This window comes from Phasianus colchicus, chromosome 13, assembly GCF_987193195.1.
Source record: "Phasianus colchicus chromosome 13, bPhaCol1.hap1.1, whole genome shotgun sequence".
Lineage (NCBI taxonomy): Eukaryota > Metazoa > Chordata > Aves > Galliformes > Phasianidae > Phasianus > Phasianus colchicus.
In genome coordinates, this window is record NC_143448.1 from 13,234,826 (window position 1) to 13,259,540 (window position 24,715).

Here is a 24,715-nt window from a genome sequence, read left to right on the forward strand (position 1 = left end):
ATCAATCTGAGACCATGCACTGGAATGAAGACAGCAAAGAGAAGAAACAGATTATCTTGTCTTTGTTGCCATCACAACCACTGAAGAAAAATATTTGATTGGGGAAGACTGTGTGTGTCTGAGGGCACAGTTTCCTCCCTATTAGGGAGTTTCCCTGTCAGGATTCTTCTGTTAAACAGCACCAGTACTACATAACTGTTTTAATTAAAAATTAGTACTGTGGTGAAGTGGAGATAAATATGTAGAGCTCTTTAGGAATGGCTTGGGCAGTTCTATGGTCTCGGTGGGTTTTTTTTCCTAATATGATTTTTTTGTGAGACTGAAGGTGGGTATGTTTCTTCTGTTTTTGTCTTTTGTAAAAACCAAGGAGAACTATCTTTTTTCTACCAAGATGTTGAGTGAAAATATTTATTTAAAATGATGATTTCCTCCTGATGAAGAAGATAATACATGACAGATGTATGGAAAGGATCAGTGGTGCTCTAACGAGGATCAGATTCCTCAACTCTTTTCTTGACTCAGTTGGTCACAGTCACTGAACTAGAGCAAACAGATTCTTAGATCTCAGTTTTGTCTCCAGATTTTAAACAGTAGTTCACTCTAGTGTATTATAAGATAATAATGAAAGATAAGCAGTAAAAAGCAGTTTGTGCACAGTTGCAGTGTGAATATAAACAGAGACAAAATTAACAGATCAGTAGAATAAATAAATAAAAAAAAAAATGTAACAAAGAATAAACCAAAATGTAAAAAAGCCATATGGAGTCAAAGATTCTCAGATGACACAGTAGGAAACTGAGGCAGGCAAAAGCAGTTATTTCACTCTTAAATGAAAGTGTTAGGGATATTATTGCTTTAATTCTCTTTGAATTTGGTTATGAAACTGCAGCTGAGATGTGTGAGCAGCAATGTATTTTGACAGTTACTCTAGAGGCTTCAAGTTACATGATTCTCATATCTTAAATGAAACCTTCATCATCCATGGATGAGTCTGTCTCCTTTCTGAAACTGTTCCAAGTACTGACATTATGTCAGGTACATCAAGCCTGTGCTCCAGTTTGTCATTACCCTGAATAATAATGCAGAATATTTTGGTTTTCCTCTTCCCCATTGTGAAGCTATAATTCCCATTACTAAATATGGGACCAGCCCATCCTTGGAGAGAATGGAAGATTCTATTAAGTTTGCATCACATCCAATTCATTAATTCTGCATTTAATGCAAATGAATTGATGGTATCTATAATAGTTTAATTATGATTTATTTATTTATTTATTTATTTATTTTTAAATTAGAGTCGTCAGTGAATGGCTGATTGTTATGAGTCAGAACTTGTCAACAACACACAAAAACCTTCTGGAACACCTGATGATGTTCACATTTTTAGAAAAATGACTGAACAGTCAGATGCAGAATGAAGTGCATAATTTGTAAAGTGCATTACAGTTGTTGAAAGCTTTAATATTTATAAATGATTGTAAAATCCACGAAAATAGTTCCATGCTCTTATGGAATGAGGTGGAGTTGCTCATAACTCAGTGGTTTTGGATAAGAGTCATAAAAACCAAAAAGCATGTCTCTGAAATGGGTCCTACTTCAGAAATGAGGAATCTTATTGCAAGGAACAGAGGAATAACATTAGGAGAGTGTAGGTGTGTTGTATGCATATCTGTGTTACGTTTGGTGAAAATCAGTGATTCTCTAATTATACCCTTAAAAACATCTCCTGAGTTAGGAACAAGAAAAATGATGCAAATTCTAAAATGAAGTTGTATGGATAGATTATGCCTTTTCTCTTGAAACAAGGAAGAGATAATTCCCTTGTAATTATATGAGGATAAATTAATTATTTTCTAACAAACTCAAATAAAAACTTGAATACATAGTGCTGTCTTCTCTTTTCTTAGTTAAAAACATCCAGGGGCATTTTTATAGCATATAAATTTCTCCCACTTGTGTGAATTTTTGATGTATTTGAACTTTTCTATTAATATAAGAAAACTGGGGTTACAAATCTCTCCCTTGATGGTGCATCTCTGTCTGGGCATGACTTCTCCAAATGACCAGTCCTACCACAGAGGCCAGTCAGCCATGTTCTGCTCATTCTGGATAAGGACCAGACCCAAGTGTGTTGTGTACTTTCCTGATGGTGAGCACATGGCTTGAATATGACATTCACTGTGCTGAGCGAGCTGTTGTTTTGGCTACTGTTGATTTGCCAGGTAGCTGACGGAGAGCAGGTGAGACATTTTCCATCTGCAGAAGGCACTCAAACCTCACTGTGTGCCCAGAACTGTGAAAGATCTTCATGAACCTTGCTTGAAGCTTCTGTAGTTTTGGTCTTTGCGTTAAGGTCTTGGCTGTGTGCCTGGTTTTGAACAGCACCTTTCTTAAGAAAATGTGGTTGAAAATAAAATGATTACCTGTAGAAAAAGAGGATTTAATATGAGTAATATTCTCAAGATGTTTTTGTGTTTTTTGTTTTGTTGCAGAGTAGTCTAAAGATTAGAAATTGTGGTGTCTATAGGCTTCATTCTGAATGAAGTTCATATTTTAGGAGAGAGCCTGTGCTGAGGCTACATGGTAGCCATTAGTTGGGTATTAATACAGTGCATCTGCATAACCATTAACACTAGGAGAGGGTCCAAAACCTCTCTTGTTGCCATAAATCAATGCAGAATTTGGGCAATGGGATTGCATCTGCTACTTTAAGGGAAAGATGTTTGATTTTTGTAGTCCCACAGTCGGGGCAGCAATGGAGATAGAAGATACTGCTTCTTTTGAAGTCTAATTAACTGAATTTCACATAAAGGAATGGAATTTGACTCGCTCTGAACATACTGAAGTTTTCCAGTAAACATAATTTTCTCTTCATTTTGGGATACTAGTGAGTAGTGAAACATAGGGATTAGCTATAGATTTCCCTTTTTATTTTAAATAGAAATTCTTGTTAATTTCTCAGTATTGCTCTGAAAAACCGGAGGTCAACTTTCAAGCACAGGCGCAACAAATAAAGCTAGAGTGTGGAAAAGCAGTTTCACATTTGCTGCATTTGTGAGGCTTTTTCTGCAAAAACTGATATTCATTTATCATATTCATTATGTCTCTGTATCATTCACCTTAACCTCATATAATTATGTGTTTAATGATCTTTAACCTTTGCATGAACGCAGCTTGCTGAAGCTTGACAATGCCTGTAAATTATCATTCCCAATGGGTGGAAGATTGAAAATGTTACTTGTTAAAATATATTATGCTTTCTGGCTTCAATCACAGAACTGAAGTGAAATTCTAACAAAGACAATAACATTTTAATCTTAAATCTAAATAATGAAATTGTTTTGAAAATATGGATTTTCTAGAGGTCATTTATTACAATATTTTGTTAGTAAGTTGTAAGACCTTCAAAACTTGGAAAAGATCTTTTAATATATCGGCCCAGATACTCACCACAAGTGCATGTGGTCTCAGTAAGTGCCATGTGTATGGCTCGTTTTTTATTACAGAACTGAAACTTTTTAACCGCTATTAATCTTTGGCTAAAAAACTGATTTTCACTAATCAGACTCAGTTTCAACTTTAACATTATGAAATGTTTCCAGCACTTCCATTTTTCATCTAATTCTTAATTTTGTTTAATTCTTAATTTTGTAGTGTTTCAAAAAGCAATATATATTTCTTTCTTTTGATTGAAAGGACTTTAACTTACTAAAAGAAGCAGTTAATACTAATCATATATATATATATATATATTTCATTTTAACAACTAGTATCTTGCTAGCGCTGCGAAGGTTTTATTGTGTTTATTGTTTTATTGTGTTACATTCATTTGTCCCAGAACTGATTTATGAACGTTAACTTCTGTTGGATAATATGAGTAAAACTTACACTGGAGGTTATACTGACAGCCTCTCCTACTTACTAGCAGATAGTAAATTGCAGGATCTTTGTGCATTCTCAAATATTGATATGGAATATCTATTTTATTCAGCCAGTGCTGCCTTAGAAATTCAGAATACAGTTTTTCAGTATAATGCTTTATATACTTGGGTGAACTGGAGGTGTTCCCAATTGCTTTGCTGAGCTGTGTGTGTCCTGACAATGTTGTGACATGACATCACTGTAATTCAGCTAAGAATATTCTGCCAAAACCCTCATATGCAATGTTAATAACATATAGATTTTATTCAGGGATCAGACAGATGCTTAAAGTATAAACAATCTGTTTAAAACACAAAGAGATTCTGGATTGCTTCTTGACAGGTTCTGGAACCTGGAAATAAATGTTTATGTTACCTAGATCGAGCATTATCCCTCACATAAGGACAATAACCTTCAAGACTTTTTTAATAAATATATCTCACTTAGCAGACAGAACTGCAGTACCAGTCTGCAGAAGAGTGCTGTTAACTTTGGTTAACTTTGATTGTGTTGATTGTTGTCAAGTAAAAGTTGATTGCAACTATGGTAAGAAAGAGAAAACAACAGAGGACTCAGCTGTCACGTGACATCCGTGTGTACATTCATGTGGAGTGGGTAGAAAGAGTGAACTGGACTGAGTCATTCATATTCACTGGCAATTAAACTGCTTAAAAATTCTTTTTTGAAATACTGATGTGGTAATAATGTGTTGCCCAGCAAATGTGGTGCTAAACAATCTTGTTTTCAGATATGATTGTATATGAGCAACTATCTGCAGAGCCTGCTTGTAGTATGTCATAGAATCTACTTGTTGCTTGGCTGTAGTCAAGTCTACAAGTCTTATTTTCACACCAATTTTAGTATCTCCATGCTAGTTCTTATAGCAAGTGACAACACTTCCAGGGCACAGCAACCAGTGTTTTCCATTTAAGACTAAAATACATGGCCAGCAACAGCTTCTGCTGAGCTACTCCTGCACAAAAATAGGCAAACAGGAACAAGTCTAGTGGTAGTTCTAAGTCACGTTGCAACCATCCTAAAAAGGTTGTATGTATTTCCTTTAGAATACTTTTTGTGAGGTAGAGAGAAGTAATGATAAAACAATGTACATTTGTAATGCTATGTTCTTCACTTATTTTTCATGTTAGGTGTGTTAGATTTAACAGTAAATTAACAGTACTTAAAACATTTTATTGTGTATTTAAATTATTATCATATTTTTAAATGTATTTACATGAAAACATTTAGTGCACTTGCCCTTGCAAATTAAAAACTATTGGAGATAATCTGATATTTAGGCCTTGGCTTTGAAGCTACAGAAAATCAATGAAAGTCTTTTCTCTAGTGTTCCACTCTTTAAGTTTTTAAGTAACAACAACAGCAAAAATCAAATAAAAACACCTGCTTTTCTTATGCTGTTTCAGGTTGTATTAATACTACCTTATTTTTTTAAAAGTTCAGTAATGATATTATTTCTTCTAATGGGTTGAGGAAAATGGGTAGATGTATGTATGTTTTTTTTCTTATATTTCTGGAAACCTACTTTAAAAGTATTTCAGATGAAGCAATAGAACCCTTCAAGTTAAGCTACAATGTGACTTGTGATACAGTTCTAAAATTCTGGAATGCTGTCCATTAAAACATTTCCATAGATGCCAGTGTTCAGCCATTTTAAGTCCCTTGAAAACAAGATGAAAGCAATACCTTAGAGTAACCAACTAGATTAAACTATGTATTATTTTTAATCCTTCACTCACCCTTTGATCTAATAGGTTGAGGACATTTTGTGCTTCTTCATTTTAGCTGATAATAGTTTTGAAGACATTTAAATTTTAGAACGTGGATTTAAAATATATATAACAGCTGCTTTTTAAATAGAAAGTCTAATTATGCCTATGATTGCATTCACATTTGATTAGTATGCATACAAATCCCTACTCTCCCTGTACATTCAAGCTGAGATATGGATCACTGGAGCTAAGATTAAAGTACAAAAGAAAAGCTTGAGAAAATGTATGGCTAAACCAATGGGGAAAAAAAAAAGAAAAAAAAAAAAACTAAAAAGAAAAAGAAAATCAGCTGTAATTTCTATCTCTAAAATGCTTATTTTTCCTTTTAGTTGCATACAGACTTGGATCCTGGCAGCAGCAAAATCAAGTATATCCTATCAGGAGATGGTGCTGGAACTATCTTTGTGATCAATGACAAGACTGGAGACATTCATGCAATGAAAAGGCTTGACCGTGAGGAAAAAGCTGAGTACACTCTAACAGCTCAAGCAGTCGACAGGGACACAAACAAACCTCTGGAGCCTCCTTCAGAATTCATTATAAAGGTTCAAGACATCAATGACAATGCCCCAGAGTTTGTTGATGGTCCTTATCATGCCACAGTTCCAGAGATGTCTGTTGTTGGTATGTATGTCTAAATATCAACCCATTTTGATTCCTTGCAATTAAATATGCCAGTATATCATTGAGTTTTTGATAAATAAGATATTTATTATGTTGATAGCATTAATTTACATGTTTTCAAATCTCTTTTTAGCCAAAGCTTTCATCTGTAGCACAATAGTAGAATCTCTTAGTAGTAAGAAAAATGCCTAGCGGATATATTAATGGTCTTTATTTGTCCAACAGCACTTTAATGATCTAAATTTATATTCCCCTTATGATGTTGTGGTTAGAGTATTGTTATTGAAATGATTTATCAAGATTTGTTCCAACATGACATTTTAATCCTATTGATATTTTGTTGATGTTTAATTATCTGTTTGTGTATTTTCATACACAGATTTAGAAGTTGCCGTATGTTGATAAATACTTACTTATTTTCCTGTAAGTGCAGTTGCAATCATCAAAAAACATTGAGTTGAAAGATGCTGTGTCTGGGAATTGATGGTTAGACTCTAGAGTGGACTTAACCAATTATCTGTATGACTTGCTGGAAAAATGGAAGAATAAAGACTGCTATAGAAAAAATTGATGAAAAGGGAAATTAAGCCTGTAAAGACATTGTGGGGAGAGAAAAAGGAGTAGGAAATAATCTTCTTAGTACATTTTACTTGTATTTATTTATTTTGCTGGATTAGTGTGCATCTATTTCCTGATGGATTAATATATTAGTTTCTCAGTTTTTTGCATAGTTACTCCTTCTTACATATTTGTTTACTCAGGGTTTATTCCCTGCTGATATGTACGAATATCCAGTGCAGATTTCCTTTAGCTATCACAAAAGTAAAAGGGAAGTAAATCCATCAACCAGAAGAGTCAATTTCAGGGTAATATAAAAATTCACTGTAAGCAAAGATATCGAAATCTGACCATGAATGTTTAAGTAAATGCCAATTTTTTTTTAATGTTTCGTTGAGGATAATATGATTTTCAGCCATTTGAATGCATCTGTGAAAGCACATTAACTGAAGGGCTGCCAAGTCACTTTAGAAAACAAAATGGCAAACAATCAAAGTTTTGCAAACACCTCTTGGTTTTACCGTGGTTAAAAAGAGGAGCAATATGGGGAGTCAGAATTATCCTCTTTCTCATGTACAGTACAGTGAGTTGTACAAGACCATTTTCAAATGAAAGTGGTGTGCTGATTAGACTAGTAGTGGAGTTATCATATTTTTATCTATATTTGTCCTCCAAATTTTCATATCCTGGTTGTATTAAATTACTTGTGGCAAAACTGATATGTGGATTTTCGAGTATGCATGTCAGTTCTTTTACCAAAACACTGTATTAATTTCTGAAGTCACTTTTAATAATACAGCAACTCCAACAGAATGTAGACCTGCTTTCAGAAGATATTTTTTGCCAAGCTAAAGACTGTTAATCCTTCATGGAAATAATTTGTTTCGTATTTTAGGAAGAAAATAAATGCAGACACAGAAAGATGATCACCAAGGCTATAATAAAAATAATTTATATCTGTACATATGAGCAATATTTTGTAATGGCTAGCAAAAACAAGACCCTTCTCCAACGAATATTCACTATCGAGAAAGTGAGAAAAAAAAAGTTGACAGGAAACTGAACAGAAGATCAGATGAATTAAAATGTAATAAATTTGTTAACATGAGTTTTAAAAGGTGGTGCAAAGAAAGAAAGAAATTAAAAGAAGAAATTAACATTAATGCAGGAGACGGCAAGAGTAAGACCGCTGAGGTCATCTATCACAAATTTCTGCCTCTGTTTGTGTTCTTGATGTGAACTGGTTTTGGACCATGATTTCCAGGCAGCATAGGAATATGCACAAATATGAAAGTACAGAGTTTCAGATGTAGTTCAGTGAAGAACTGTATCTTTCCTGTTTTTTGCCATGTTGAGGGGAACTGCCAAGATAAATCCTGTCTTTAAATCCTCCAAAAATCACCCCCATTCACTATTCCCTAAGCTAACATGCTTTGCTAAATTTTAAGACCAAGCATTAGTCATTTCCTCTGCAATCTCCTATTATCAAGTTTTCCCAGATTTAATCTTTCTCTTTTACTTCTGCTCTTATGATTTCCTCTATTACTGAAACGATGCTAATTTTGCATGTTTATGCCTGATCCCTCTATAGTCTTTATATGATATTCCTAGAGATGTATGTTTTCAAGCTGCCTCAGTGAATACAAACAAAAAAAAATATTTATATATTTTTACTCATTTTTAGAAAAAATGACACAAATTCTGAACTATCATTTCAAAACTCAGAGAACTTGTGCATTACTGGAGTCAGGAATAACTATAAAATCTGTGCAGTCAGGCCTGCCTCTTAGTTGCTGATGGAAGCAAATTTCAAGGCTGGAAAGCTGAACATGAGAATGTTAAACCTTTACCAGTTTTGCTGTTAATATTCTCTTCTGCGTTCTTTAACTCACAGACAGAATCTGTCTAAAAGCTGTACTAAATGGTGCTCTGTAAATTATTTCAACTTTTGTTATGTTTTGTTAGTCCTCTTCAAATTAATTTCAGATTGCTTATGAGTAATCTGTCTCCTTTCAGAAATCAAGGATTTATTTTTTTTTTTTCCACAATAAGAGTATTTCACTCCATTATCCACTTACTTAATTCCCCTTAAAGAGATCTCCACCCACTGCCAATTTCAGCCTTGACATTTCTACAACACAGTCATTACTAGGCACTGTTCTTATTCAGGGTATAACAAAGTTCTGCTCAACCTTTTTTTTTCCTCAAAATGCTATACCAGTAATGACTTATCTGAAATAAAAGTGGAAATAATGTGCTATATAAAAAGTATTTATGTAATGAAAATGCAGTACAATATATTTTATGGAAAAAATAACCTCTATGGAAAAAAAAAAATACATAAAATGCACATGAACAAATAAGATTTTCATTATTCTGTTATATAATGTTGAGCTTCTAACAAAATATGCTTTTTCTAATAGGTATATTCTCTGTGGTGTAGCAGCTGCTGGTCTTATATTCCTTGCTAGAAGAGATGAATGTGTCAGTGGTATTTTTGCATGGTTATCTAGTACATGAATGATATACTAAAGGGAAGGATGTGAAAATCACGATATAATGCAGGATGTGCATGTGTGTATTTGTATTCCTACATATAAGGTTATCACACTGATATGGCCATGATCCAGCCTCCTTGTTTCTTACAGTATCTGTTAGTGATATCTGGAAAATCTTGCTTCTCTGCTAAGACAAAAGAAATGAATTTGCATATCTTATTCCCACTACTTGGTGCAAAGACGATTAGCATCACACTGTGTTATCTGCAGTAGGAATGATGCTCACTTTTCAGCTGTCTTCACAGAACAGACACCCACACACCTTCTGAATGATGTGTATCATCACTGTATTCAGAGTTATTTTGAAATAACTTATTTCTCTCTTTAAAGAGCAAGAGGGACACATTCCAAAAAACATTTTGAGAAGAAACTTGAATATTCCCTTATTACATCCACATATTCTTCTTTTTCTTTTCTTTTCTTTTCTTTTCTTTTCTTTTCTTTTCTTTTCTTTTCTTTTCTTTTCTTTTCTTTTCTTTTCTTTTCTTTTCTTTTCTTTTCTTTTCTTTTCTTTTCTTTTCTTTTCTTTTCTTTTCTTTTCTTTTCTTTTCTTTTCTTTTCTTTTCTTTTCTTTTCTTTTCTTTTCTTTTCTTTTTCTTTTTCTTTTCTTTTCTTTTCTTTTCTTTTCTTTTCTTTTTCTTTTCTTTTCTTTTCTTTTCTTTTCTTTTCTTTTCTTTTCTTTTCTTTTCTTTTCTTTTCTTTTCTTTTCTTTTCTTTTCTTTTCTTTTCTTTTCTTTTCTTTTCTTTTCTTTTCTTTTTCTTTTTCTTTTTCTTTTTCTTTTTCTTCTCTTTTCTTTTCTTTTCTTGTAAATCCTATGTAATCCAGCACTTTAAATCTGTATCCCAGTTCCAAAATGATGAATTTATTTGTGACAGCAAATTATGTATTTGGAGAATATGTTCTCTGTTGAAATTGAACATTTTAATCTTCTTTTAATTCTGATATTTCTTAAGGAATTAAAGGCCAAAAAAACTGTTACATTGTAACAGTATTGCATTTTACAAACAGGAAATAATTTGTCAACAAATCTTGTTTAATCACTTCCAGATATGAAAGGACACACAGGGAATGAAACCCAGTTAAAAACCCTTTATAAACTGATTCAGCTAAGCTTCTAGGAGGAGGAATCCTGTAATATTTGCATATTATGTAAATAAGTGAGCAATCTTAAAAGACAAGATTCACAAGGGTAAGTGGAACTGGTCCTGTAGCCTATTTAAATTAAAGAAGAAAAAAGAAAGAACAACACCAAAAACCAGTATGTTCTGTTTCTGTGTTGTCCTCTCAAGGATTCATGAAGTCCCTGAAAACATACTGCAGAGGTGATATGGGAGCAAAAGCGGATATTGTCTCCCAACAGGATAGCTTCAGGATCTTTTTTTCCTCAGGAATTAAGAATGAAATGAGGAAGAGAGAACAGAGGAATGAGAAGTGAAATTTCTTGATTTTGTTCTTGGTGAAGACAAGAATGTTTAGACAGCTGGTGTCATGTTAAATGATGGGAAGACAGAAGTAGAGTGACAAACGTGTTAGTGAAATCAGAAAGGGCACAGATGGAAAAAGAACAAAAGCCATAAGCAGAGAGAATTATGTCTTGGTTGCCTGCATTAAGGTAAACAGGCAAATTTTAAAAATTTCCAAATATAAAGAATTTCCCTGTCAGTCAGAAAAAAAGGTAATAACATACATAGAGTGGCGTGTGCCAGTGCTCTGGAAATGCCCCTTTAACACTTGAAAATATTAAAAAAGTGAAAAAACTGGAATAATATCTCCATCCTTAAGTGCTTCCATGAAAACTGTTCACCCTGGGAGGATGTCTTTATTAGAAAGAGTTCAGAGTTTTGGTTGACTCAGGATATCAATTTCCAGTTTTGGAGTGAGCACATCTGCCTAGCAACTTTTTTCTTTGGACCAAAGTTTGCCCTTGATTACACTGCTGTATAGAAGAAACTATTCAATCATTTTTTTACTATTTTTTTTTAACATCAGAATGGTGATTTTGGATTGCTTTGCATGATAGAAGCATAGTTTTTCTTTTCCATTCTCCCAAACATATTATTTCTCTTACAAAATGCTTGCAAAAGAACAGAATCTGCTGAATATTATGATATCAATGTGCAATGTATGGTATGAATAGTGATAAAATAACTTGTAAATCAGAATGTTTTGATAAAAATCTGACCTGAAACGTTATCAAGGTCCACCGCACTCTTACTGTGTTCATTTTTTCCCCCCATCTATTCATTGATTTTTAAGGCACCGAGCATGACTTTTAAATCAATGATAGTTTGTCACAAAATTGTGTAGTAAAAGGACTGTATTACTGGGGTCAGCTACAAATTAGCCCAAAGGGTAAATGCAAAAGGGTGTGCAAAAGCTAAGGAGGAAAGCAGCAGATGTTGTAAAATATGGCAACAATGTAACAGCTGTTGGAAAATGTATATCCTCCTTTAGTCTTGTTCCTCTGCTTGTTTCTCTTGTGCATAATCAGCTTCACGAGCTGTGTTCCTGAAGAACATTTTACATTAGAGATTTCTTTAGGGACTCTGCATGTGTTTAAAATTTTCTGTACGTTCTGTGTGGTTGAGACAATTGCAAAGGTACAGTCACAAATAACCTTAGGAAATTGGTTAGGATATATTCAGTACCAAGACTGTCTTCTCCCCAGTTTGACTAGTTATTGAGGCTTATAAAAACTTATTTCCAAGTATTTACTTTTGTTTGTGTGCTCTCCATTTCTCATGAGATCTGATTGAATACACCATTATCTTTTTATTGTTTTTAAATTACTGTTATGAGCATGTGGCTATGATGTTTCTCTTTGGGGATTTGTAATATTACCCTTTACTTTTACCAACCTATATAGTCCTCAACACTCCAAACTCTTTCACTGACTTCATACGTTGGTTTCTTTGACAGAAGTTGTCTCTGTCTTTCCATCAACTCATCAGGAAAAAAACCATTTGAATCACATCAATGTCATAGCTCCTTCTGGCATTCCCTGTAGGGGAATCTGTCTTCCTGTAGTGCTCTGGTTACACAGAATGAGGAAAGACAGACAGACATAGCTGTACATTGATCATATGATGCCAAAGCAGAGAGAATTTTGGCAGTCTTAGGTACATCCATCTCCAGATCTCTGTAATCTACAAGAATCTGTTCTACAATCTTTTTTTTTTTTTTTTTTTTTTTCAGAGGATTCTTGTATTCACACAGTCACAGTTTGTTCTTGGTGTTCTGCATCTGAAATTCCATCCTTGTGGTTGCTTTCATTTCTACATGTTCCAATTTCTGTTCTGTGACAATGCAAAAACAAATCCTTGACTCAGATTTCTGATTCATTCTCTTTTGGCTACAACTTCAAATTCATTCTTTACAACAATTTTTCCAAATTCCAAATATTCATTTAAAAAAAAAAAAAAAAAAAAAAAAAAAAAGGTTAAAGAGGTAATGGGGTTCTTATTTTGTTGATTTTGAAAGTTTGCCATTTCATCTTCTGGACAGGTATGCTTGTGACATGAGCCCATTTGCTGGCCAGTGGATAATGCTTGAGTGAAAAACAGACAGATGAGAGGAAGCAGACCAGTGCAGATTTCTGCCAGACTGAGGTTCTTTTAAATGCCACAGAACTAAGGGCTGGAATTTGTTATCTTAGTTTTTTGATTGCAGGAAAGTAGTAAGCTCTAACTACAGGGTAGAAACTTCTGTCAGAAAATTATGTTCGGTGTGGTAGTATTCTCATAGAAACTTTCATTAGGATTGCTTACATCATTCTGTTAATGTGAAAGATTTAGCCTTACTGTGCTGAAAACCAGTACTCCTCTAGCACTGCTAATTCAGATGACCTGTGTTAGGCATCTCTTTGATGGACACTCTTGACATTTGGGAAAATGGGATTCAGATGCAATTTAGAGTCCATTTTTTTCTGTCACCCCTCCCTGAACTGGTACTTCTTTCTTTGTTTAGTTGCTGAATCTGCAGTACTTAATGTTTCTTTTTGAATACAGATAAGCAATTGCCTGTGGATCTGATGTCACTATGGCTTTCTCATGAATTGCCCAGTAGAGTACTGCTGGGCAGCTGATTCAACTACACCCTTTCCCTGGGGCCCAAGTGGTTTCTGCTGCCATGTGCTTGCTCCACAATGGCCTGAGGGGCCAATAGTTCAGACTCTGCTGTTGCAACCTGGATTATCGTTGCTGGCATTTTGGGCTTCAGTCTACCAAACAAAGCAAGCACATCATCAAAAAGCTGCAAGATTATACCAGCTGCTTGCTCTTTCCACAACGGAAAGATATAAATGAAAGAATTTCAGCTGTAAACAGCCAGGACTGCTTTTTATTTATTTATATTTTTTTATATAATACACCTGAGCATAACCTGAAACTTCCATTGAAATCAGCAAGCCTGATGGTACATTTTTTCTGCTTGGAAATAAAGTGTACAGTGATTGTCCAATTTTACTGTTTTCGCCTGGGGACCTCACACAGACTGAATGCTGATGAAACAGTCAATTGATTAGAGACAAACAGTCTTTCCAAAAGTCCTGAACAAAAGAGCAACTGTTTCCCACATCTTTTGCGAATTTCAATTAATATTCCATAGTGAAGATGATATCTAAATGAAGAATAAATAGTAACTGAAAAGAAAACATAACTCTTATAGTTGAATATAGAATGTATTTTACACTTCTGTTAGTGCTGTTACAAAGTTTACTCTAATCCTTACAGTCACCCAGGGGAATTTATAAAGGAATACCTGCAGGCTCTCTAATGGCACCATATTATAAGTCGCAACAGGAAAAAACTGTCAATCCTAAAACTGAAAATAAAGTGTCCTTTCTTATTAGGTATATGTGAGGTAAATCCAAGCAGTAAGTAACATTAGTAAGGATAATTGCCAAAGAATTATATGTATCGTTAGATCTAAAAATGTGTTTTCAGTGTAAAACAATTTTATTTCCCAGAAGGTAGTGTTAAAAAGGCAACATCAGAGTTCTCAAAACAATTAATTTATGCACAAAAACATTGTAAAATATGCAGCTTATTAGATTTCATAGTCATGCTTCCTACTGTCCTCATTATACAGCTGCAAAGTGCTGAAGGCTGCCAGTTTGCTCTGTTGTCTGTGAGATGTATGGAAGGCATTTTGTTCCTATGCTTAGCAATCATCTTTCATACCTCTACACTTACATATTTACATACAATATATTTTTCATAATTTGCCTTGCATGATCAAACACACTTAAAATGGTATATGAGCAATCTAAAAAGTTTCTAACATGTTGTAGGGTATTTAGTTTTTCAGAGATCTTGACTTACACATGAGCTGCACATTAACATTTTAAAAACATTTCATTAGCTTTGTAAGCAATTTAGAGGAAGTGAACAACTTGGATTCCTCTCCTCATTAAGGATCTAATCCTGACTTAGTTTCCACACACGTGAAAAAGTTTTCCCAGTGGAAACAGTTTCTTTAATTTGCCTGCATGTTATTTCATAGTTTATTTCATAGTGATTATTTTGGCAACTGGCCAAGCTGATCCTGTTTGATCCAGGTCTCTTCTTTAGTCGGGACGGTGGATGTACTCAAACTTCTGCTTTAAACTCTCTTTTCTTTTCTTAAACTCTTAAACTCTCTTTTCTTTTTGGTATCTACTATTTCCTGTAGGTCTGTGGTGTACTGATTTCTCAAATCTCAGAAGAAGCAAACAGTACCTTGTTGCTTGAATGTTTAAGATTAATTTTTAATTGAATATTAAATATATCAAATGCAGTCCATTTCAGAAAATATATACGTGTCTGTATTATTATATAAATTCCCATAGGTATGTATACATGGAATATAATGTAAATGAAACTCTTGCAATACTTGCACTTGCATGTTGGTGTGACAGCATACTTGAATGAAGTTCTGGGAGTTATTATGGACTGGTATGATCTATTTTGAGTATATGCATATAGAAGAGTAGACATACAACTCAAACTTAGCCATTTGTGTTATCTGAACAGTATAATTTTGCTTTATATCTGGTCAACCAAGAAACAAAGATAAATTCTTTCTCCCTCCCATGGATATAGCAGAAGCTGAGTACAACCAGATGTCTAATTTAGCCAGTTGAGCCTAAACTGAGTTGTATGAATAATGCTCTTTTCCTCCTTCCTTTCCTTAATCATCATAAACAAGATCATGACAGCATCACAGTATTTCACTACTTAGAGTCAAATAAATTATAGCCAGGAAAGACAAATTACTCTATTAGTTAATTTTCCTGTCTTTCTAGGGTTTTTCCTTAGAACACATTATCTAGCATCCTGTGCAATAAAGTGAACTTTTCAGTGAGTAGTGAGAAGGATTCTGTTATTTCCCTTGGGGAGTTATTCCTCCTTGTACAATATCTCATTGTAGAGAAGATTTTGCTGTTGTTTTTCTCTTTGCAAAAGATTAAGTGAATGCTTGTATCTATCTATGTATTTATATGGTTCTCATCACCCACATAACACCATTGCGCCTGTAAAGTACACAAATTTTCCTTCTCATTTCTCCCTCTAAGGTTGGCTGTGTACAGGATTCTACTATAGATACAGTAGTGCAGATTTTTGATCTTTACCTCCATTCTTTCTAGCATGACAAGCATACATTGCCCTTATTTGTTTGTTTGTTTGTTTTGTTTTTTGTTTTTTGTGGACCATTCTGGCCCATAACTCTACTCCTTACCACCTCTCAGAGTGCCCTCTTCCACCTGCGTTAAAGACTCCAGCACTGCAAAGCGTCTGCTGGACACTTAAAAAGCAAATACCTTTCTATTTATTTGCTCTAAGTGTGCAGTGATCTCCTGGAGAACTCATAGAAGGGTTCTGTCATTTGCTTTCAAAGCAATCCTTAAAACTCTTCCATAATGCCTACGTATTGGCAGTTCTATGGGCAACCTGAGAGCAGGTGAGTCAAGCAGCAGCACCGTAGTGTGCTGGCAGCTCTGCTTCCTTGGGTGATTTGCATCTTCTTGTCATCTCTTTGTCTCTCTTCAGCTGTCTCAGTTAGCCTTTCCTGGTACTCAGCTCACAGAATCTTTGGGAGAGGACCTCCACTGTGAGATCTGATGCATGTGTTGGGCTTTTAGACCTTTGAAATGAAAAAGTTCTTATTAATAAGAAAAATAAATTAAAGGACTGATTTAGAAGGTAGGATTGAAATAACATACAAAAGAGTCCTGAAACACTCATACACTGTACCTGCATATATGTATGCATAGTTTACATAGTTTGTGCTTCAAATATGCATATATATCTGCATAGGCACCAAGATATGCAATTTAAAATATCAGTCATAATATTATGTGTGTATTTTGCATATGTTAGGAAGTGCTGAAGTGCATTATGCAGATTTCTATTCCGTATGTAAACTGTTTATTTGGCTAGTGAAAATTCTCATTCATAGATTTTGTGTTTTAGAAATGGCAGAATGACATAGGTCAATAAAGCTTAAAACTATGGTTTAATATTTAAAAAAAAATCAGTGACAGCAAAAAAACAAATAAGAATAACTTTCTCCGGCTTTGAGGCAGTAATAATTTACATGTCAAGAAGTTATACAGGTTTTTATGAGATTATTGCAGTTTTATTCAATAAAAAATAGTTACCATGACAACAACTGTCATGCTACCTGTGAGATTATAGCAAAGAAGGACAGTGAAGAAAAGGCTTCATTTTGGAAAGAATACTTATCTGACCTGCTGAATACAAACAATGCTTTGCTTTGACCATTGATGATTGCATGGCTACTATCAGCCAAACTCAAAATCTAGCTGTAGACTTTAAAGCACAATGATCCTCTTAGAAAAACAAAACAGTTGTGAAATAATGGTAGCTCTTTTTCATGCAAATATACTCTTAATGCCCTGTCAGATTTGTAATCAGATCTCTTGAATGAAATGGAGATTTCGGCCCATCAAGGTCTGGAAAGGAGAGAGAGAGAGCAGACTAAAAGCAGTGTCAGAAAAGCAAAGAAAACAGAAGTACCGTGGAAAATGAGAAAACATAGTCCTACTAACTTGCATCATGGACACATTTTTCAGTTTTACCAGCCATTGCAGTCTTTCAGCAAAATGGTTGCTTCATTGAATATGGATTCATGTAAATTTTTGGCACTGACTGTATGTTACATCCTCTAAACATGCAAGTTTGATTTCTTTTCAGTGCACTTATTTCATTCCACACCAAAAAATCTTTGCTTTCCTACTCCGTATGGCAGCATATGCATTTTTCTTTCTGACTAATATGCAGAATCTGTATCCTGACTTGCACATAAAAACACATGCACAACAACAGAAGAGCGCTGGCTGAGCACACATCTTACTTTTATGAAGGCTTTTAATCTTAGTTTGCCAGCAAACACAGATTTTCTTACCTAACCATATAAAAATGCCTTTATTTTTAATTGTGTCTCTGATTGCTAGCCTGTTGCAAAGAGAAGCTATGAAACCTGACTCTAACAGGGTAAAACATCCAGCAATGGTTTATGGCTAAATCACATTAGAAGTGTTCATTAATTAAAATCTGATTAAACTCCTTATAGTCCATATTTAATCACAGGGTCATTAGCATTGCAAAAGTGTACCTCAGAAAAAAAATGCAGGAAGTTGTTAACGGAATATCTTAAAATTTGCATCATTTATCTAAAAAAAATGTTTTGTATTACATAAGACAATATTAAGTATATAAAAAAAAGAAGTAATTGTCATTAGGTTGTTGGGCCAGATTATATAAAACTGCTGTATTATTGTAATTAGGGCAACAGTGACTTGGACTATAATAGCAGCTTTCTTGTAAAAATGGCACCATTTCAAATTTATAGTCCCTAGCTAAATGAGTTTGTTGTAGCATTGATGAAGAAGCAAACACAAGCCAAATGCAGTCAAAATTAAACAGAAACAGAAACCTTAGCTTTTTATTTGCTGAGTAGAACCCAGAACATTGCTTTTTAAAGAGCATTTACTACAGAAATGGATTCTTACTGCTTTTTCAATGCAAAACTTTTATCTTTAAAACTTTAAGTACATTATGCATGTAAAAATATTTCTGTACATGTAGTTTCTAACTACAGTGTCTGTAGGGCTGTAAAATGCTCTTTAAATATTGATAATTCAAAGCTCTAGTCCAAGGCATAGGAAGTTCTGCTGCATTAGGGAGACGGCTTAAATAATAATATCTATGGTGGCTGAGTTCCTTTTTTTTTTTTCTTTTGTGTTATTTTGCACTCTCAGAATCAGTTCTCCAATCTTCAGTTCATGCTGAAAAAGGCTCTGTCACTCAGTGGCATAAGGTGCTATTTCTTCTGGACCCTGAGCATCTTGCAGTGGGACCAGAGCAGCACTATGTAGCAACATCCTCTGCAGCTGCAAACAGAACCTAGTTTGCTCCTTTATGTACTTATTACTGCCAGTGTGAATATACTCATGTGGCATGTTTCACACCTGCACAAGACTTGAATAATAGCATAAAACAAAAAGTTCTCATGGAAGAGGATAACATTTAACATAGTTTAAATTTTAACTATCTAATTTCAGTAGTGGAGGTAATTAATTTTTGTTTCACAATTGCTTTTATAAACAATTTTTATCTATATGATTGTTGGGAGCAGACAACTGAATTCCAGAGACATCAGAACTGTGTATGATGGTAGGAAATGAAGTGCAGAGTGGCAGAGACTGGCAGTCTAAGAAATTGGTTTTAGGAGCTGGGAAAATATTTTATTTTTCTCTTCCCTTCATTAGTTTTATTAGGCAAGATTATAGTCACACTTCAAGTGACCTGGAAAAGAAAAAGAAGGGTATGCTATTTTTTGCCTCCTCTTGTGTATATAACGAACAGTGAATGGGAATACTCAGTTTTATGTATGTTTTTATATATGTATAAATTTTGGATTAGCTTGGTGCTTCAGTAAGGGATTAAATTATTTTCTGTCACAAGAAGAAAATCTTAATATTGGAATATCAGAATTGGAAAAGCTGCTAGACACTGATTGCTTGTTTTATTAAGACATTCAACTTTAATGTCTAATGAACACTTGGGATAAAGGATGCATTTATCAGAGAATCAGCATACCCATTTAAATTTTGAAATCTTGAAATAAATATCTCTAAAAGTCTTATGGAATTCTCTAGTGAAATAAGAAAAGAAAAGACATTATATATCAAATCTTTCTAAACAAGCAATGTAATTATTTCTAAAGTCCTTTGAAATGAAAGCCAGCTAAGAAAATCAAACACAGTCTCAAAGAAGTCAACTATTTCAATTCTTTGTTTTCCTTTGTGTATAGAATTGAATATCATGGAAACAAAATGGTGCAGCCACTAGATAAAGTACACTAGCAAAAATGTTCATTGTTCTGTGAATGAACCTTATCAAATTCCAGCCGTGTCCCATTGTATGATGTTCTTCATGAACATCTTCTGTTTTAGTAGGTTACAAAATAAAAATTTCATAATAGCTACCACTCCCACAGAAACCTAGTGCATCACCTGATGTTTCCATTCAGTGTTGAAGCACTGACTTCTGTAATCATAATCAGTATTACAAGCAGGACAGCAGCTCTGAACTGTGGGGCATGTCTTGCTGGGTTATTAGGGCTATAGACTGAATTCTGCATGAGTGAAGACACAGACTGATAGGAGATTGCTTTCTGTAGGAACTACAAAGTAACGAATTTTCAGTTGGAATATGAGTTGTAGAAGGTAAGCCAACACAATTTAAATATGTGAGACAATTCTAGTAGCTACGGCTTTTCATGCTTTGAGACTACCGTGGTCAAGGCACAGAGGATCCTTTTGTTCCTCTGGTCCTGCAGTATCCAAATTCAGGCTTCATACATCTTTTCCATTGTCACCCATTTCATTCATTTACTGTAGCCTGCATGATGGCCTCTGAGTGTGGCCCATGGTTGTTTCCCTATCACTGTTTTTTTTCTCCTGTATGTCATTCATCATCTGTAGTCTGTAGGTACTGTATTTGTTGCAGGCATTCTCTGTAATTTGTAGTTGGTCAGAGAACAAACTTCCAGTGTTAATACTGAACTATCAACTTGAGGATAAAGTCCTTTCCTTGTGCCCAGTGGGAGGTTAAAAGGTAGGCTGCCCAACTTTCAACATCAGAAATAGTTAAGCCTCAAAACCAATAACCTATAGAAGTTTTTATGTACAGAATCTGCAAACATCTGTCTAAGCCAGAAGCAATTTAATATTCATCAGCATTGTATTCTTCTTCTTCCACACTGTGTACAACTGCTGCAGGCCACCTTGATTCTTCAGGATTCTGCTGAGCAACAGGAGAGAAACTGCTGGGGCACTTTCTTGCCTGTTGTGGCCATAATAGAGCTTGCATGACAGCTGGCTGATGATCTTTCCTTCTTGAAAGACTGAATAAATTTGTAGCCAAAATTAGTGACCAGTACAATGCATGGGCTTTTTTTTTTTTTTTTCCCCCTCTCTAATGAGCTATGTTTCTTCCACTCTTCTACCCATATTCTCTCCCCTGGAAATTATCTCATGCAGCAAACCTTCCACAACTTCAGGCTCTGCAGAACTTCCAATCCATGAGCATTGTAGCCAAATCCTGTCAGCCATATATTTTGCCCTACAGCTTGAAATGGACAAGTATGAAATCCTGAAATCCTGAAGCTATTGGTTGGGATGCAAATTATCTCAAAATATGCAAATATTCTCCAAATAATTTGCATGCACTCTAGTGCTCAGAACTGTCCAAATCCGTGACAGCAGTGTGACATACAGAACAAGAAGAGAGGAGCACAATGCAAAACATGCCAAAGAGATCTCTTCCACTTCTATGTTTACTGTTCTTGCCCAAAAGGGAGGTATAACTTGGATTCAGCAGCACAAAGTTTAAGAAGGAAGAGGAGACATTTTACAGGCACATCTAGAAAAGGAAATTATTTTGTTGGGAGCTATAAGAATTTTCCTTTTTAAACATGAGAAACGTCATTCTGCCTTTAAGCTCTTTCCTACTCTTGTCTAGTATAGAGACTGTCTTTATTGCTGGTCTAATTAATGTCATCATTGTCTTTTTAAGTCATCATAAAAATAAAGAAATTTAGAAAAAAGCTTTCTGCACCAAGCTTAACAGAACCTGCTGAGTTTTATTCAGCTTTGCTAATTATATAAATTGAGTATGCTTTGTTGCCTAAAACTAAAGAGGGTAATTGCTTTAAAGTTTTCTTCCTTATTTTTTGGATAGAGTATGGAATTTATGACTCTGGCTGGGCAGTGGACCCCTCAGTGGCAACAACTCATTTCAGAAACAATAAATGTTGTCCTTACACTGTCACTGTGGCCACATCAAACCATTGCTATGGCTGCAAGCTAAGAGAAGAAAAAAAGAATCCCTTTTATTATTGCTTTTCTGTGCAGTCATGGTAACTTTGCAAGGTTCTTTCAAATGTAATTTTGCAAATCTTAAATGTAGCATATTATATTATATTATTAACCTTATATTTCATATCCCTTTGATAGGATTCTTGAAGTCTATACAAATATATCAGGTAGCTTCAAATTCATTCTACAAAGAAACCTTAAATGATATGGTTTCTAGAATGTTTTTTCCTTTGCCGGGAAATTCAGTCTGCTTGCATATATCATCTGGAAGGAAAACGTTTCATTTGAGTTCAGTGAATGTTGTTTTAGGTTAATATTGTGGATTTTCTTTATTTTTAATCGTTGTATACCTCACACATTTCTTTAGAGTTTCAAATAAATAATTTGAAAATTTAAAAAAATTATGCACATATCTAGGAAGACTTTAAACGTTAATCATATCCATTCCTTCTATTTAGGCACCTTTGTTACTAAAGTCACAGCTACAGATGCAGATGATCCAGTTTATGGAAACAGTGCCAAGCTGGTTTATAGCATCCTGGAAGGACAGCCTTACTTTTCCATTGAACCACATACAGGTAGGCAACTGAATATGAATCCTTGGGTTATATTTACTCAAATGACTGTACTTCTTACATGGTACATGTAATGCACATAATCAGGGAGCATAAATATATGTCTGTCAGCATTACTGAGTTATAACGTGTCTCACACTTACAGTCTGATCATGTGAAAAGACAAAGCAAAATCTGTGTTAATGATAATGCAAGTAATAGTAATAATATTATTACAGAAGTTACTGAAGCAAAACTGAAGGTAGTGGAAGTGCTGTGTGACTTATAAGTGATTAGGTACTGAAGACTTGGCCTGAGGAATTTAATGAACACCATGTGATTTTCAAAAAGAGGGAGTACTATTTCCAGCTAAGTACTGTTTAGCATGGGAATTTCAGTGAATATGTTGTGTGTTCTCATTAAAAATATTTCTCTTTCTTGACTGGATGGATCTGAAGAAAGAAAGAACGTGGTACAGAGTATATGAAGTTTTATTAGCATGCATTTAGCATGCATGACTTTATTTCTCTATGATTTTAAAGTCTTGAGTGACTCATCTGAAAGAGGTGCTAATAAATCCATTCCCGCCCGCTTGCTGTACATATGTCACACTTAAAGAGAATTCACTTAGTTATATCTGAGAAGCGTTCTTTTAAAGCCATTTGATATTATTTGTTATATTCTTTCATCTGTTACTTGATGTTGCTTTTAATCACTCTGAGTAAAGCAGCTGTGGTCTCCTAAAGAGAATAAAACTATAACTCACTTTATAGCATGCCAAAAAATCATCTGAATTTATGTGGCCATAAAGAAGTAAAGCAGAAGTAAACATTCATGTACTTGTGCAGATTAACAGGGTTATGAAACAAATACTAGAATAAATTATTAAAAGATATTTTGATAGATCAAATGTGCACAGTTTTCTGAACAAGAGCACTCTTTAAAATCTGGAAATCTTTAATACTTTTTATTGAAACTGTGTAGGAAAAAGGTAAGTAGTGTAGATCAATAAATGGGATTCATCCATTAAATTATTTTCTTCTGGCTGAAGGAAAACTGTTCTGAGTCTGAAAACAGTCTCAGGAGCATAATTCATTATTTGATTTTATGCTGAATGTAAAAGAGTTCTGCAAAAAATAATTCCAGCACTGTGCTTTGAAGAAACATTTGCTTATTTCAAAAATAAGTGTATCAAGAGGTTGTTATCAGTGAAGCTGATACTGTCTGACTTGTCAAATGTCACATGGAAATACAACTATGCAAAGATCGCTGACATCAAATGTCAAATTACATGATTTTGTTTTTATTTCTACTACAAATTATTGTCTGCAGTAATGGCTTGTGTTAGCTGTATTAATTAGAGGAGAATTAACTATGGGCTCTTTCACAGTTTCTACCATGGAAAGTTCATAAAGTAGTTACTGTTATTGCTTTAACCCTTCACATCAGTTGAAATGGAGTATATTCTCCAACTACTTAAAACATTTTTCAATCCTTTCACATGAAATAGCCTGAAAGAAAATTTCCCAGACCTAAAAAATTGTTTAATTTGACTCTGGTTTATTATTTGCATTACATTAAAAACTTATGCTTAATCCAACAAAATAGCCATTCATTACAGTGGAAAGTCATTTCCATTATCATGAAAGCCAGAAAAAACTCAAAGCTTTTTGGTGAACCTGAAAATCATGATTTTTCTCCTGTTTCACTACCATTAAATTCCTCCTCCTACCTTCATTTCCAGTTATAAATATTCCTTTCAGTAGCAGTTCAGTTACCATGAAAATAACATGTTACTTTCCAAAGGGAATGTAATCATAAAGAATTCAACGGAGACTTTGCCACAGTCTCTGGGTAAGTGGCTCCATATAATGGAGCTGCTTTGGAATGAATAAATGGTTCCTGATTCCCCAGTTTTTTAGATTTTTGTAGAGCATTTATTATGTTCTTCTGTAAATCATTACAACTGGATGAGTTTATGTACTGAAACCATCTTCTCCTTTGCCATTTTCATGTAGCAGTCTTCATCTGTAATACAACTACAGTACTACTCTTACAGCTACGCACAGGATAGTTTGTTAAACTGAAGAGCATGCAGCTGTTTCTGTCATATTCAAAGGTTTTATTCATTGTTCATAATGCTTAATGTTTTAAATTTTTCAAAATTTGTGATGTATCTTTATACACTTGGAGAATTAGAAATCTGGTAGCTGTACTAAATGTCAAAATAGGGATAACCCTCCAGCATCCATTTGTTGTCTAGAATTTATGAACAGCAAACATACATAAAAGTCTAAGCAAACCAGATGCAGGTAGTCCTGTAG

The 24,715-nt window shown here is 34.3% G+C and overlaps 1 protein-coding gene across 1 annotated transcript in view; it reads left to right on the plus strand.

Annotated features, from left to right (window-relative positions):
• CDH8 (cadherin 8) overlaps positions 1 to 24,715 on the plus strand; it is a 139,974-nt gene that overhangs the window by 46,213 nt on the left and 69,046 nt on the right. Inside the window, exons 4-5 of the mRNA XM_031614887.2 lie at positions 6,041 to 6,335; positions 22,296 to 22,415. Coding sequence (XP_031470747.2) covers positions 6,041 to 6,335; positions 22,296 to 22,415 — 415 coding nt within the window. The remainder of the gene's footprint in view (positions 1 to 6,040; positions 6,336 to 22,295; positions 22,416 to 24,715) is intronic.